Genomic DNA, 17792 nt, shown 5'->3' with positions numbered 1-17792 from the left:
AGCTACCCTAGAGGAAGAGCCTTGGAAGGTGCTGGTTAGAAACAATATAGCTAGGGCCAATCTTGATAATACCTCATCCTGGAAGGGTCTCCATATTAATGACTTATTATCTGGTAATTTTGCAATCAAATTCATAGGAATCAGTGCATTCAAAGCCATTTTGAAAATTTGGGAGCATGTTAGGAAGTTAATAAAAAATAACAATTGCATTGATGAGAATAACAAGCTCTGTGGAGAAAAATCAATATGGTGGAATCTCAAGCATGGGGATAAGCCATTGGCTCTCTTTTAGGGTTGCTATGCAAGAAGCTGGGCTAGCATTATCGATTGGTAGGAACTGCAACATATATTTGGTATTCCTCAATCACATTGAAGAACACATACTATGATGAGAGAAGCATGCAACAAGTTAAATTTTCTAAAGGACTAAATATTGTCCCTTAAGTGGGCCTAATGGTGCCAGTCTTCCCAACACTAAAGTCAAACTTGTATACAAAATCCTTCACGATAGCCAAGAAGTCATTGAACATCTTAACTCCCATTAGAGCATGAACCTTAGACCCATCAGATTGGAGCAAACACCTTACTAACTTGTGGCATAGACTTGTTGAACCCAAGAATCCCTGCTTCATGTGGTGCTTCTTCCTACATAAACTACCTATTAAAAAGCCATTGGAGATGTTCATATTTGTTCCTTTTGCAAAACCTATGTTATTATTTTCCATATTTTCTTTGACTTTCCTTTGCCAAGAAAGTTTGGGTTATTTTTGGCCTATTTTTGCACCATTGTTTCAACTTACTTACTAACTTGAAAGTTCTTAGGCCTAAAAATCAGTAGCAGTTCAGTTTGGTATGTTCTTTCTATTGAAATGATATGGTTCACTTGGAATATGTGTGATGAAGACATTTTTAATGGTAGATTTGGAAACCATATTGAGTCTCTTTGGAGGGTCATATATTAGGTGTTGTCTATGGTGCCATGAAAATGCACTTCCTAAGACCGTAAATATAACACTCTTAACACAAAAACATAGAGAATGTCATGTCCCCTTTTCAAATAATAAAAAAATAATAATCTTTGCTAAGACAGGCAGGCCCAAGAAAGTGAAGTTTCGGAAAAAGGGGGGTTAATCTTTGGAAACCGTTGGACTAATAAATGAAATTATTATTAAAATATGTTTCATTAACCTCTCTTGGATGTGAGTTACAGTTATGGCCTCTTTTAAGGGGTTTGGAGGCATTTTGGGCAGGGAGGAGAACTTGATTTTTGCTGATTCTTTGTTATTCTTCAGAGGCTACCAAACCTGTGGAGAAGGAGACCCAAGAACGAGAGTTTGCAGGTTTCCAGGGAGACCCAAGAATGGGAGTTTGCAGGTTTCTAGGAAGGCTAAGGATGAGAGTTTGAAGCCATTCTATGTGCATGCTCATACAGAGTTTGCCTTTGTGCTGAACAGTGTAGATTTGTGAATTTTTGGGTGTGTTTTTTGCATGAGTTTGGTGTTTTCAGTTGAGCATTTCATATCAGTTTTGGTTGCTGCTGTATTTCAGACTTTAAGCTGTTAAAATAGAGCTGAATATATGTATTGGGACGTGATTAAACTTCTGAGATAGTTTATTAGTGTTTTTGTGGTGTTTCCGAGCATTTTTGTGTTAATTTTGGGAGCCCGATGAGCATAGTTTTTGTCCTACATTTGTGAGTTGTTGTGTAAAGGCTATATAGATCTAGAAATGTCATTTTGTAGGCTGTTATGCTGCTGAAAAATTTGTAAAAATGGCCATTTTTAGATTTATTAATAATAGGTGAAGCTGTGAAGCTTTTGGCACCATTTCTGGCATACCCAATTTGGGGTTTCTTGAGAAATTTGGAGGATCTTTGTGATATTAGTTGTTTGATCTTAAAGATCTGATTGAAGATTGGAAATATCATACAAAATCAGAAAAGGGACATTTCAGTGGTATCAGAGCCATGATCTTTCCAGCCTGAGGGTTTGTAAAAGTTGCAGGTCAGTTTTGACAACTACCCAGATCTTGCATGTCAATTTTGACAACTACCCAGATTTTGCATGTCATAATTTATGGTTGCATGTTTCTTCTAATCAGTTGCATGTTAAAATTTATGATTACATTCTACTTCTAATCATTTTCATGTTAGTTCTTGGTGAATTTGGTGGTTGGAGAAGTTTGCATGTCAGTTTTGACAACTAGCCAGACCTTGCATGTCAGTTTGACAACTACCCAGATCTTGCATGTTAGTTTTGACAACTACCCAGATCTTGCATGTCAGTTTTGATAACTACCCAAATCTTGCATGTCAAAATTTATGGTTGCATTCTACTTCTAATCATATGCATGTTAGTTCTTGGTGAATTTGGTGGTTGCATGTTGCTTCTAATCAGCTGCATGTCAAAATTTATGTTTGCATGCAACTAAGTGAAAGAGAAAAAAGATATTTGCAGCGAGAAAAGAATAAAGAAATTTTGATCAAACCTCCAATTGAAAGTAAAAGTAAAAAATCCAAGGAAGGGAAAAGTATGGCTGATCCAAATGAGATGGCAAAGAAATTCTTCCAAGACATCCAAAATACTCAGAAGCAAACAGTGGATAGTTTGGCAGAAACTAGAGAGGCTTTGCAAATATTGACAGAAAAACTACAAGGAGTTGCATCTATTAATGAGAAAGGGAGCACTTCAGAGGAGCCAAGAAATCTGAAATCCACACCATCTAAATCAACCAAAACTATTTTCTTGCCTGCAGATGAGCCACCAGTACCAAATCCAGCCATTAATCCTATGGAAGAGGTTACAGGTAACTTGATTACATTAAGAGCTACTTATAATGGCTTAGATGATGACTTTTGTAGTTCAGTTCCTTTTAGAGAATATGTGGATATGATGAACACTTTGATGCCCAAGAAAGAGTACAGAAGGGAGCATGACATAAGTGGAAGAGAGCTCAAAAATAAAATAAGCAAGTTTATAGCACCTACTTTTGATGGAACAAATAAAATTTCAGCTAGAGCATGGCTACAAAAATTACAGACCTTCTTCACACTTAACCCCATGAAGGAGAGTGATGTTGTTCAAATTGCAAGTCTACACTTGGAAGATGCAGCCTATGATTGGTGGTATCATGGAATGACTACTCAAGGTCATGATCAGGTAACTACATTTGATGATTTTAGTCAAAGAGTGATAGATAGATAGAAAAAAAATGGAAATGACTTATATAAGAAAGGGAATATTTATTAGAGTAATAAGATGTTTTCTTATTAATTCTATTTTAATTAAGCCAAACTTTAGACATATATAATTAATTTTTAATTAATTATTATCATGTAATCTAGGTTAGTTTACTATTAGGGTTTTGATATCCTTTTATAAGGATTGATCTCTCTTTGTAATTAACACTTTTTGATTGAATACCAATTTCTATTTTGCACATCAAGAATGTCTCCTCTCTTATGGATTTGTGAATTCTATTCTCCATAGCTTTGTTCCTCTCTTTCTATGACATGTGTTTGCATGCATTAATTCTTGGGACTTGTGGGTTGAGCTTTCATCAACTTCAACATGGTATCAGAGCTCCAAAATTTCATGCCCCTATTCTCTTTATAAGAGGTTTGACTTTATTTTTCAGATCCATTATTTTTAGAGGTCTTTTGGTTGGGATACAAAGGTGAGCTATTTGTCAGAGCATCTTAGGCCAAAACAGACCTCACGGTTGGATTCATAGCACCTATAAACCCCTATTTTCATATAAAATTTGTCTATTTTGGACAAAGTTGCAATCTGTGGCAAAACATTTTCACCTAGGGTGTACAACCTAAGTATGGTTAACACAACAATGATATTTAAAAATTGACATTTTTTTTTGTTTCAATATTATTTTTATTATCAGGGCGCATTCATCTATTTGGTAGAAGGGGGAAATTTTTTTCCAATAATTATTTTGGGGACCCATTTAATAAGTACCCCTATCAACACATGCAGGTAGGGTATGGGCCCTCCTGCCTCATACCATCTTGCATCTCCTGTCAATGCAAGTGTGTTCCAAACTAGTGGGCCTCACTTTGAAGGTTGTACTTGTGTTATTGCAAGGTCTTGGGCTTGTCAACAATGATAAAGCCTTTGCACCTTTTTTTGGCAAGTGCCTAGATGACACACTTTACTCCAGTGCCTATCAACTTCTAGTACAGGCAAGCGCCTTGGAGGTTATGAGTTTTTTGGGCATGTATTTTTTTGAGGGGTGGGCCCCTCCACTAGCTGTGTTTATGGGTTGTAGCTGCATTTTGTTTGGAGATCACATTTTGTCCAACACTCCCTTCATTCTACAGGCTCTACACTTCCACCATCCGAGTGACCCCACATTTACCGACGTGCACCAACAAACTTTTTCCATGTGGGGAGATGTAAAGGCTACTTGCATTTTCATAGTGTTCTCTGACTCCTTTATGGAGGCTACATGATGCAAGGAAGCATATTAAACCTTTTCAAGAACTCCCAAATCCACCATAGAATTCAATGATAACACAATTTCTTCAACATGATAGAGGCATTAACACATGTGAAATAAACTCTATTCTCATCATGAAAATACAATCATAAACAATCATCAACAACTCTTCAAATATTCATAATCAAGCCAATCCCACAATTCATATTTTAGAATAGCTAATTATGCATCATGTCTCCAATTTATAGCAAGATTCAACGATGCAATAAAAAGTTACGAATGTTTTCCCAAACTTGGTCACTGTGAATCAAAGTTTTAGTTAGTTACAAATAGTTTTCACCAAAATTTTGATAACTTCCTCAATATTGCATAAAATCATCTCAAACCAAAAAAAATGGAAAACTTATTCAAAGTAATAAACTACCCTTATATAAATACACTTGTTTATAGGTTGTACATGGTCGTACAAGACTTGAAAAAAAGAGAAAAAACTTTCAAGACAACAAAACAATATATTTAAACAATGTAAATATGATACCAAAATATTTCCAATGCTTATCCAACATTACATCATGCCTATTAAAGACCATTACAAGGTTTTAATAGCCTTTACAACTTCATGTGGAAGTTATAACTACTCAACTTCCTCTTATGACCATCAAATTTCCCATTTTGTATTTTCACGACTTTTTAGAAGTTGCATTTCACAATTTCTACAATATTTGACTCAAATGACTTTACAACTTTACAAGAACATTCCAAACATATTAGGATGGAAGAATATTGTCCTTTATCACCATTTTACTGCTTCATGGTTATTTTGTACAAATTTTATCAAATAACCAATTCAAGATCATAATAAGAGAAAATTAAATACTTTGTTGGTGCCCCTCCACCACTACAACATTTTTTATTTTGAGAATGATAGGTGATATATTCCCTTGTAAAAGGTAGATTTTTTTGGCATGCACGGGAAAAAATGACATTTTGTTTGCCACATGAGGAAATTTAATGCCAAAAGTTATTTATTAGCAAGGTGTTTTTTTCTGGCATTTAGATGTTTTTTTGTCTCGATGACCATTTGATGGTCAAATTTGAGCTCATCACTTGTTGACATCAATGCCTACATCATCACACTTGTTAGCCCTTATGGGTCTATTTTGACCTACCTTCAATTTCTTCTCATATCTCAGGCATATGGTCTTCATTTTTTACAAACGAGATATTGTCACAACGTTGGTTCTCAAGCTATTGTGATGGTACAAGTATTTTTGATTTTTGATTTTTTTTTACTATCACATTTAGAAGTTCTATTTTGCACTCTGAGAGACATATCTTGAGCATTTGATATCCGATTTGAGAATTCTTTATATCATTGGAAAGATATTTCAATGTTTTTTCTAGTGATGCTAATTGTTTTCCAATTTTTTTATTTATATTTTTTATTTTTTACTATGGGTGCCTCCTTTTTTTTCCATTCTAGTGGATATCTTTGTTATTTTAGGTGTAGGGATAATTTTTTTGCTTCAAATAACTCGACATGTGTTGTACTATCTATTGTACTAGCATTAAGTCCTTTGATTTTTTTGTAGACATCTATTATATACATTTTTGCAAACACACTAAGATGAAGTGTCATATTTCCATGTGTGCTTTTGTTTTAGTTGTTTTGCCTTATTTTACCTTCTGATTCGAGTAGTGTCATATGACGACACTCATATAGATTATTGTATTCTTGGGATCTACCATATCTTGTACCTTATTGTACATGCACTACTCTAATCAAGTGCTATAGGGGTTTTTTTTTGCCTTTGTTTGCCGTCTACCTTTGTCTATTAAGTTTGTCTTTTATGACATTAGCCTCATGACTTGTCTAAGATAAATCACCTCAGTAGTACACTATTATGTATTTATGCATCTTGATTGTGGTTCCTTGACATGCAATTCTTATTAACCCACTTCTTCAGTTGCCTATTACCTCACCCTTGTCTACATTTTTTTTTGGGGTGGGGGGGAGGGAGTTTCTCTTACTGGTTCTTATAATTTCTTGGTTTGATAGAGTGAGCTAAGGTATTCAATATTCATTCCTATGTACTAGGTGGATGTAGTGGATGTGTATCTATGCATTTTGGTGAGATGGGTAATTTATCATATAAACACTCTTCTTTTCATTCCTACTTTGGATGCAACCTTCCATGTTCGATTGATAAACTCTTCAGGATTTGGTGTTCATGTCATCTATATCTTTGTTCAGTTGTTTGCTTCTGCGTGTCTCATGATTCAAATGGTGTCATTTAAGGGCACTCTTGTAGATTATAGTCTTCTCTACCTAGCCAATTAAATTTTAGTAGAGGTTCTTCATATAAACAATTACTTTTTGATAGAGCTTTGCAGCTTCTTCATGCTTCATTAGTATTTTTCATGATCATCCATTTTACTCCCATCTCTTGAGAAATTATTTAGATTGAAGTCTTATGGAGTCCTTCACTATTTCTTTCAACATTCTTTCCATCTCTTCTTGGAGTAGGGATTTTCCTATGTGGTTTTCTCCATTTCTCCTCTTTACAAAGATTTGGTTTGGATTGGGTACCTCATCAAATCTTGTTCCCAAGACCCAAATTTACTTTCAATAGTAGTTTCTAGGTTTTTAGCTACTCCTTATTGCATAATCTAGTAGCTAAAGGTAAATATATTTGGATTTAAATTTGTTTATAACATACAATGCCATGTCCAAATATTATAATTTTAAAATTGCATTTCAAATACCACGACAAATGTATTGATGTTAAATTAATATTTACTAATTGGACATGTAAACAAAACAAATATCATGAACCCAAATGACACTTTCCCAAAATTTTGTGAAATATTATATTTGCAAAAAAAAATCTAATTCTACTTATATAATATGATTTCTTTCAAAATTGTACAACAAAAAATAACTATTCAAAGATAAAGAACACTCCAAAACGAACTTTAACTAATAAATCATACATGACAAACAACTTATATTTAAAAAATAATGTTAATTAGTGAAATCATTAAAATATTTTCAAAGGGATCCAAACTCTTTTTTTTTTTATTGATAAGAGATTGAAACCAAGGTTAATTATTATTATTTATTGTGATTAATTATTTCAATTATTAGTTAAGCTTGAGTAGTTTTGAATCCAAGACCTCCTAATTAAGAGGCTCACAATTTACCATTGTGTTGTAGGCTCTTGCCTACAAAGGGATCCAAACTCTTAATAAGTTGACAATTATCAAAATTGTCAAATTCAAAGTTGCCTATCGGTTGTTCCCTTACACCTCCTATGACGCAAGTGCTAGTAATAAAGTATTAACTATTAATATTTATTATTACCTACTTCTACATTCTATATAGTTACATTAATACACATTTCATAGTGGTATCAATTTTTTATAGAGAAACTTCGTTGCTGCCAATAGAGAATTGTGTTGCGCACGAAGTTTAGAATTTTCTAAACTTTTTTTCGTTAGCTAACCTATTTCCCATGCAACTACTTAACTTTGTTTTCAGTAGGAGTGTTCCCATGGAAAATTACCCCATGTCCCTATGCTACTTAATTTTAAGCAATTGAAGTGTCCCCATGCAATTTTTTGATTATAAAGAAATGATAATTTAGAATCTTTCCCTATTTTTGTGGAGCAACAGTGCTTAAAAATTGAAAAGAAACATTAAAAAAATAGATAGGGAAATGATAATTTAGAATTTTCCCCTATTTTTGTGGAGCAACAGTGCTTAAAAATTGAAAAGAAACATTGAAAAAATAGGAGGGCTTTAAATATGGAGCTGAGAAAGTACACATGTTTTCACAATTTTATTAATCTCTTATTTATTTGCCTCTAACTTAACTTTAAGATTTTTTTTAAAAATATACAACTACAAATATAATTTCAATAATATTTAAAAAATTTATGCATAAGACCATTTGCTTAATATTGAATCTTTTCATATTTTTACAAAACAACTATTATTTAAGAATTAAAATAAACTATGTAGAAAAAGAAGGAGCTTAAATAAGCAACAATGTTAGCACCTACACATCCCCAAGATTGAATGAATGAATGCTTTTTAATGATGTCCACGAGACCAGAGCAGTCTAAGGGACCGGAGATCAACCACACTACGTAATTTCCTAATTCCTTTCCATTTCTAATCTTTTGGATTTCTAATTTTTTGATATGTATCTTAACCAATAATAGGAGCCTACTTTATCCCCTTCAAATAAACTATGAATGTTGTCCCCTTTCAAGATGACATCGTAGAGAATGAATGAAAGATTTTTAATGATGTCCACGAGGCCATAAGCCTGAGGGACTCGCATAGAACTCCTAATCAATCTGATGAGATTTCTCCAGCCTGTCTCTTTTGTTGTGAATCTGCATACGTAAAATGGCCCCCTTGAGGAGTCTTGGTCCTTCGAAAAGGTCTTTTATGTTGTTTACTTTTAATGTTTCTTTGTGTTGGCTGCAAATGTCTTTGTATGCGTACAATCTTTTAGATAGTGCCACTCTGTTTCCACAACACCCTCATTGCAAAATCTACAAATTATGTCCTCCCATTCTTCCTTAGGGACCTTCCATCTACCAATTTCACATCTCAAACGATGGGAACCAGATCTCAATTGAGCGATTAGGATTCTTGCCTTTCCTTTGATCTCTGCTCCTAAATATTCTTTGTTGTCATGTTCGTATGTGGGGTTAAATTCTTTGACATAATAGGCTTTTTTTTCTACCTAACTGATTTGCCCACATGATAGATCTGAATTTTCCTGCCACCCACTTTTTTATTTCAGAATTTGTTTTTCGAGCATTCTTGGTAGTCAATATTCCACTTATTGAACCATTTATCGTTTTGTTTCTTCCATGTCTTCTTCTGACGAGTCAATTCTTCGTCAACCACCCTACTAGGCTAGTGATGTGCATCCATTTTATTCACCTTCTTTAGATAGCTTAGCAATCTAACAATTGTCGAAGCCTCGATCGGGAACATGCCCGCCTCCGCTAAAATAATCTCATATGGGACTGTGGATTTGATTCTAAGATTAGTTGTGATGAAGTGTTTCTAAATCCTTTCAATTTGTCGTCACTTATGATTTGATACACTGCTCCTCCATACCTAGTTGCCATATAAAATAACTAGTATCACCAGCAACCCAAAGAGGGTTTTCTTAGTCTTCCAATCCCATAACTCTGCTGTCCTACACCTGTTTTGAAGAAGATAAGATGCCTTCCATCCCCCTTGTATACTTTTTGATTTGCATGTTTCCCAACTAAGCCGGTAATGAAAATCTATCTCCAAGTATTTGTATTCTTCTAGAATTTTTAGTGTTTTGTCATTAAATATGAAAGTGCATTGTTGTTTTCTCTTCCTCAAGGAGAAGACCATGATCTTGGTCTTAGAAGTGTTGACCTCCATCCCTACCTCAGTGCAAAAGGTTTCTAAGTTCTTCAAATGTTCTCTCAACACTTGTGCTATTTTAGCAATGAGAATGAGGTCATCAGCATATAAAAGCAAACTGATCACATAATCAACCAGTTGAATTCCCTCTCTATTGGTTTTGTTTAGCCACTCTTCTAACTTGTCAATATAGAGGCCAAACAATGTAGGTGACAATGGGCATCCCTGTTTGACCCCTATGTCACTGCCAAAGCATTCTGACATGCCCTCTTTGGTTTTAATTTTCATTTTAACCTGTTCATAAAGCTTATAAACAACATCTCTATATTCTATTGGGACCTCTAATTCTTCCATCCTATTCCATAACTTATCCCTAGGGACAATGTTGAAAGCCTTCTTAAAGTCAATAAAGCAGAAAAAAGCCTTGTCCCCTTGTTTATCCCATGTTTTTTCTATGACGAACCTTAGGGTAATGCAGTGATCAATGGTGGAGTGTTTTGCTTTGAAACCTGCCTGTCCCATCACTCTTTTCCCTTCTTTTTGCGCCCATCCACTGATTCTCTGTTTTACCATACTCTCGTAGAGTTTGCTTAGTAGTGGGTTTATCATGATGGTGCGGTAGTTGGAGGGGCTGTTGACATCTCTGCTCTTATGGAGAGGAATAACAACACTAGTGGTCCACTCCGTGGGAAAGTAGCCTTGTGTGACCATGTTAAAAATGTACCTGATGTGTGGAGTCAATAGATTTGTCCCCCACTTTAGAAATTTAGCTTGCAACCTATCGATATCTTGAGCTTTTCCACCTGCTAATCTCTTTATCCCTAGAGTAATGTCTTCATCTGAAAAAAGTTCATCTGAATTGGTGGTTGTGGGAAGTGAAACTTCGTCCTCTAGTCTCTCATAAAGAGTCTTTGCACACTCTAACCATTGAGAATCCGTAATTTTATTTCCAACCTGTTTTCTAGCTTGTTGTAGCTTCCTCCAAAAATCTTTAGAATTGTGCTTTCCTAACATGATTAGCTCCTTCTTTCGATTAATCACATTTTTTTTTTAAAGGATTTGATCAGCTGTTTGAACTCTCTTATGATTGCTTTGTTTTCTTTTTTCCCTTCACATTTCTTTTTTGTGGCCTTGCATTCATCATCATACCATGGATTAGTCGGGAAGGTGTTTGAGATGCTCTTCTTTATCCTTGTTCTCTTGCAACCTTTTAGTGCTTCCTTAATTAATGGGATTAGAGAACTACTGCTGACGTGACGTGATGTTCGCGATGTTATGATGTATTTGGAACTGTTGTTCAAGCTACCACAAGTACAATTAGAGAGTGGCTCCACGCAGAATAAGCCTAACAACTGCATGAAACCTTTGTGTAATTCTCTGTCCTATTTCTCTCTTCTTGCACATCCTTCCTGAACATTTGGCTTCACCTACCCATGGACGGAGAGGAGATCGGGCTTGGTGAAAGGCAAGAGGAGCATGGTGCATGAGCTCCTGCCGATGGCGAGCAAGCAGCTTGCGCTGGTCAAGAGTCTGGCGGGCACGGCAAAATCGGGCACTTGTGCTTTTCGCTGTTTATCTGCCGCTCGTTGTGGGCGATTTCTCAGTTCTAAAAGGTAACCGCCTTCTGTGGTGCTGCTTATCTGCAAAATGCCTTAAGTTTTCGCATTTTTTTTTCATTACAATGTGTGCACCTTGTTTCTCACCTATTGCTTGATTTATTTTGATTTTATCAACTGTGTCTTGTTTTCGAAGACACGTCTACATTGTTTCCCTCAATTTTTTTGGCGAAAATTTTAATTGATCGCATGGTAGTTTTGTTATTGCCGCTTGTGATAGCAACCATAATAGTTACAGTTGGTTTCTGTTTGTCTCATTTAAAAAAGAAATATGCTGTGGCAGGGCATCTTAAGTTTTATCTGCAAACTCTGCCTATTATTTATCATCCATATATGTGGTAATGACAGAATTTGATTAGACGATTGAAGCAAGTTAGTTGCCATCGTTGCAGAGTTTTCCTGTAAACTTTGGTTTTTTTTTTTTTCTCTCATCCACATTGTCCACTACAGTCTCTGGTTCTATAAATTGCCAGAAACAATATGAGTAGGACAAGTATGCCTTTTAAATCTTGTCTATCCAAACATACCAGGCACCTACTATGAGGAATCAGAGGAAAAACAAAGTTTTGACTTGTAATTTTGATTACTTTTATAGCTTTATTTGTAGACTGCAAGTATGTATTTGAGCGGATCATAGGGTTTAGCTTCGATGCAAAAGAATTTAAGTTTCAAATGGTACCTTGTGGTGGAAGCTTTAGAAAAGAGCGTAGGTTCTACTGAAATAATTCTATGTTGTAAAATATAGCAAAAACAATTATATAAGAATCAAATCAAACATTTAGTAAACAAAATGGGCGTAGTATGGAAGGATGGAAGGAAACATTTAGTAAGTTGTTGTGTGAAGGAGGCCTAATTAAGCCTTGACTGCCTGATAACAGTCCCTTGTTGAACAAAGTCTCCCAAAGGAGGCTGATGATTAGTTTGAATTCATCATGTATCCCCGTAATGGGTATCTAGAAATGTCTATCTTTTGGGTCATTTTTCACTGCAATAGAAGTTATAGTCAGAAAATCAGAGGTCGAGGGCTACTACGGGGACAGTGCTGTCTGTGTGAGTAGCAGGACAGTCTAAGGTGACAGTGTTCCTGAAGGTTGTTTGAGGAGTAAATATGCTGTAAGTGCCTGGTACAAGGTGTTCTTAAAGTCATCTGAGTTTGATAAACCGTGGAACCATAAATTGGCATTTGTGACCTATAAAGCAAAGTGTCACTGTGAAGAGGAGTTTTAAGTCTGTGAAGGGTGGCAGAATATTGCTGTTTGGATACTTCCCTTGATGAGTCCTTGTCCAATTGAAGTGTTGCATGCTAAAGCGACTTCCTTGAGAAGGAGTTCATAGTATGATCATTTTTGTTGAGTCTGTGGGAAGGGCATTGAGCATATTGTCATGAAATATGCCTGACTGGCATTGAGATGTTTACAAGTTTTTGAGAGTTGAACCCTTACCTTTGCATCATTATTGGTACTATAACTGTAGACCTGAATGCTCTCTGGTTTAGCTTGCCTCTTTATGTTTGAGTCAAGCACTTTGTCTTGAAAACAATATAATGCATCATTTCCAACAGACAAGAGTCTGTCTCAAGCATTATGATGTATCATATGCAAGATATGTGTCCAACGGTCTCTATAAGTCAGAAGAAAGGTTTCTCAGAATTCCATTTGTTGTATAATGTAAGTTGGAGCATTTAATCTTTCTGCATAGTACTTTCTTCATGAACAGGAACAACTCAAACTATTATCATTATGGAATCAGTCTTGGCTATCCCTCTTGCTTTTTGTACTGCAGAACATGGTGAGGTGCCTCTTTTTATGCAACTGTTTTCTAGCAAAATATCTCTAGAAGGACAGCTTTCTGATGAATACAAATAATATACAGGATAGCTTTGCTAAACTTGGCATATTGGCATAAAATATCTAATGGGTTTTTTCTGCCAGCCTTTGTCTTAATTTTTTGGTCAGAAATATTAAGTTAAACCCGCCTCAATTAGTGAAATACAAGTGATGCTCAATGCAACAGCTGGCCGTCATGAATATGCAATATCTGTCACAATATTTCTTTTAATATATGTGATGAGCTTTTGGAATTAACATGTGCGTGTCCTAAAATGTATGCAGCACCTGCTTTCTTGGCTTCGATAAGATCCACAAGCTCTTTCTTGACTGTACAATCCTAGTTCGGGCTCTTCATTAAGTCATAGTTGACTTTTTCTTATCTATGTAAAAGCATTTTAATTGGGTGAACTTTCAAGACTTTATATAGTGAAGGTATGGAATTTAGGGGAGAGAGCCTAGCAGTTGAACACCCAAAGTCACACATCTGAATATCTTGCATTGAAATTTCAAATCACTCCCAGTTTATTAGAGCAGCTTATTAGTTGGAAAGTCTCCTGGTTATAACTAAGGAGTCACGGCCACATCATCAAATATGAGGGCACATCAACATGCTTTTTGCCAAGGTGGTCAAAACAGCGCAAAAAATGAGATAGTGATGATCATGCAAAAGGGAGATCTACCCTTAGGCAGCTGATGTAAAATCACATCATTGGTCACTTTTTAGATCTAAGGGACACATTTCGTTCAACTATGGGTTGTCAGCATCAGCAATAACAACCTTAAAGTCACAACTATTGGTGCAATATTGTCAAAAAAGTTGGGACATTAAATCAATAAGAGCGAGAGTTAAATCGACCACTGCTATCACAACACTGGAATGCACTCAAGTACTGGGTCCTTTCCTCTAATGCATGGTTAGATAAAACTTGTCACAGACTTGGTAATAACCCTGTTTATTACTGAACCTAAAATTTCCCTTCTTTCATGTCATTGGCATTTAGTCAAACAGTTTGCATGCTATTACTGAATGGTTTCAGTTGGTACTTTGTTTCTGGACAAACAGATGACTTGAAATGTAATGTACCAATTTTCATTACTATTTCTTATAAACCAATCAGAGATATATAGTAATGAGGAACAACACCAGCACAATTAATATTATTCTAGTGGTGATGCTAACCTTCTAGCATTTATAAAGAAACGCATCCCACATATGCTCACTAATTTTGTATTTGAATCAAAGATTAAGATTTATCACAAACAACATATAGTTCACCCATTTTGTTTAATCTTTGAAGTTATAATGGCATTTGAATCTCTCACCAGTTATAGTTTGAGTCAGAAATGTTTCCGACGATTTTCCTGAGGAATGAATAAATGAACTGACATCTTTTGTAACATCCCAAAGATACTGTTTCTCTCTAAGCCCTTTACCATGTTTGTTAGATCCTTCACCTTTCTCTTTTTCCTTATATTTCTCTGCTTCTGAAAGAGTCAAGGTATGCAATAACACTTTGGTTTCAACATTATCTCTTTGTTCAAAGCTTTCTGGTGAAGTAGTCAACATGGAATTCTGTATTTTGTTTTTGCCTGCACTTTCCCAACTATTGTTCCTACCAAAGTTGCAGCTTAAAGCAGTTTCCAAAGAAGCATTCTCGATCTTACTTATGTCTATGCTTAATTTTGAACCAGAATACAATGGAACGCAAAAGACTAAAATACAATAATTGAAGACGCAACAACTTATCCTGGGAAAATCCTTCTACTCGAGGGAAAATCCCAGCCACACCCAAAAGATGGTGCCTTTATTCAAAATTGCTCAAGCAATTACAAGAGTGTTTGCTCCTTATGACTTGTTCAGCATGCAGTGATCACTCACTGATTAATATCAAATAACCAACATAGTTTTGTTGTTAAGGAGTCACAATACATAGAGAAGAAAACAAGACACTACATAGAGAAGAAAACAAGACACTGATGGTCATACACAGAGCATAAACATAACATGATATAAATTGCTCATACATAGAGCATAGAGAACATCATACAACTGCTCATATATGGAGCAGACACTAGTCACAATACAACATAGACACTGTTGAATAACTTCAACAGATTCTCAAAGAAAACTACATACACTCTATAATCTCCCTCAAAATCCCTTCAATACACCTGATATGATTGCAAAGGCATGATACATATATTAGGTATGCCGTTCAGTAGAATAATTACTTCTGCCGCACTTCTTGGATAATACTGCGAAGAATCACTCCACATGGACACATGAAGAGACAAGGAAACGTTATAATTGAATCTGTCAATAATAATAAAGCAATCATTTAAAATGTCTTGCCACATGAGAAGCAACAAATTTCAGTGAAGACTGCCAGCAATGTTGCACATCAAGGACAATAATCTTTCTTATCAGTTACTTGATTTCATCACTGCACAAAACTGAAGAGATGCCAAATAATAGTGACCATTAATTTCATCAGTAAAAATGGTGGTGCTGGAAATTATAACAACACAAACAAAGAATAACACGAAAGAGGGAATCAACACTAGAGCGCTGCATAGTTGGAGATATGCCATTATGACATGAGAGCTCACAATGATGCAAGACCACCAACATTACATACACATCTTTGAAACTTCAGATATGCCATTATTCCCCAGATATGCCATTAGAGGAATAATTACACAGACATCTTTGAAACTTCATATATGCTAAGGTCCAAGATTGTCCCTCCTTGACCACATCCCAGATCACACTATACTTAAAGTTTACAAATCTACCAAATGTCAAATCTAAATACTTAAAGTTTACAAATCTACCAAATGTCAAATCCAAATTGACTTTGTAATTATGTTCTTTGCAAATAAGAGTTTTACGATTAATTATAGCACTTGGCCTTGTAAAACTGCAGCCCTCTTGACTGACATACAGAATTATTCACAAATCTCCCTCTTGATCCTTGCTGCCTCAGAGATTGCAAATAAGCTCACTGGAATTTAAGTCCCTTTGAGAGTCATCTTGGCCCCTTAGAAGAAACTGATCACAAAATAGTTAGAGTCCTCATTCTCCAGCGTACATAACTTGTTCACAAGTTGTATCAATTTCTTCCTTGTGTACAATCTCTCAGTAACTAAAAGGCTCACTGCACCCTTGCTACAATAATGAAGAATATTCTTCAGCAAAGATTTTGTGATGGAGTGATGCCTCCTTAGAAAATGGCCTTTGAAGTTACTTGGATATGGTAAATCAGTCTGTAAAATTCTGAAACATTATTCATATGTCTGTGGAAAAAATCCTCAACAACTCAAACAAAGCAACTAGATATCAGTAGTTTATGTGTTGTATCGATGACAGGCTTTGTCATTGATGACAAGTTGACAACATATGTTTGTATTTTCTTGACAGAAGAAGATTCTGTATATCTCATGATGATTGTTAGCACAATGAATTGTTACATGACAGGTTAAGCTATGCGATCTTAGATTTGTGTTGAAGGATGAGTATAGACATCATGTCAATGTTCGCTGATGTAATGCCTCACCAGGGAACCCAAAAGAAATAAACCTAAAGTTTCAGTAAGTTTGTCAATTTTTTTTTGAAGATAACAATTAAACAACAATAGATAAAATAGCGGAAGCAATAACTCACATACATACAACCATCATAAACAGATTACATCTCTTAAGGGTCCCATGATGTTGAATCACATTTAAGTTCTATTAATATTAAATCTAACACATAACCAAAATCCACATCATGGAATAATCACAAGTACGAATCCAATAAATAATATACAATTACAAAGGATGCCACTCAGCATAACCAGAATGCATAATCATCCACTGTACAAATCACAGGGTATGAAAAGCTCAAAGAATATACATCATCAATAAAATACATCACCTCATAAGATCTTTGATAAACAAATACAGTACAACAAAATATAACCATCCAACAGAAATATAAGATAAGAATGAAAGGATCAACTGCATAGGTACATCAAGCAACAACATCCAACAGTCGAATCTCAATGGGATAAGAAAAATGCACTACCACCCAACCTTGTGGAACCTAAATGGCCCACTCCCACTGTGCTGAGGAGATAACCTCAAGTCCCATACGGATATCAATCCACAAGTCATAACCAACATCTAGGTCAAGGAAATGCCTGATAGAAAACTATCTCAAAGGGTATCAAGACACGAGTATCATCTAAACCCAGAGGCAACAAAGACACGTAGGAAATTTACTATGCAAGTGTCATCGCATGAGCCAACTCTAAGGTTGCCCTGACAACCTTTTTGGACTTTGGCCCCCTAGTGTTTCTATGCGGCACTAGTATCCTTTCGTACAGACAAGGCATACTAATGAAGCAAGGGCGCAACCAAGCATCCGCTCTACTCCCATCCTAACCTGTACCAGCCCTAGAGGCATGGGTGAGAAAGAACAATGAT

At 35.5% G+C, this 17792-nt stretch overlaps 1 protein-coding gene across 2 annotated transcripts in view; it reads left to right on the top strand.

The window, feature by feature from the left end:
- The first annotated feature begins 11201 nt into the window (after positions 1-11201).
- Positions 11202-17792, top strand: part of LOC149530929 (putative pectinesterase 53) — an 83357-nt gene continuing 76766 nt past the window's right edge. For both annotated transcript variants that reach the window (XR_016358585.1, XM_089809338.1), the window contains exon 1: positions 11202-11490. Coding sequence is in view for 1 of the 2 variants with exons in the window: in XM_089809338.1 (XP_089665464.1) it covers positions 11354-11490 (137 nt within the window). In the remaining variant the exon portion in view is untranslated. The remainder of the gene's footprint in view (positions 11491-17792) is intronic.

This window comes from Cupressus sempervirens, chromosome 11 (assembly GCF_028749045.1).
Source record: "Cupressus sempervirens isolate cs-2001-9-10 chromosome 11, ASM2874904v1, whole genome shotgun sequence".
Lineage (NCBI taxonomy): Eukaryota > Viridiplantae > Streptophyta > Pinopsida > Cupressales > Cupressaceae > Cupressus > Cupressus sempervirens.
Note: the sequence above shows the minus strand (reverse complement) of the source record. Positions and strands in the feature narration are given on the sequence as shown.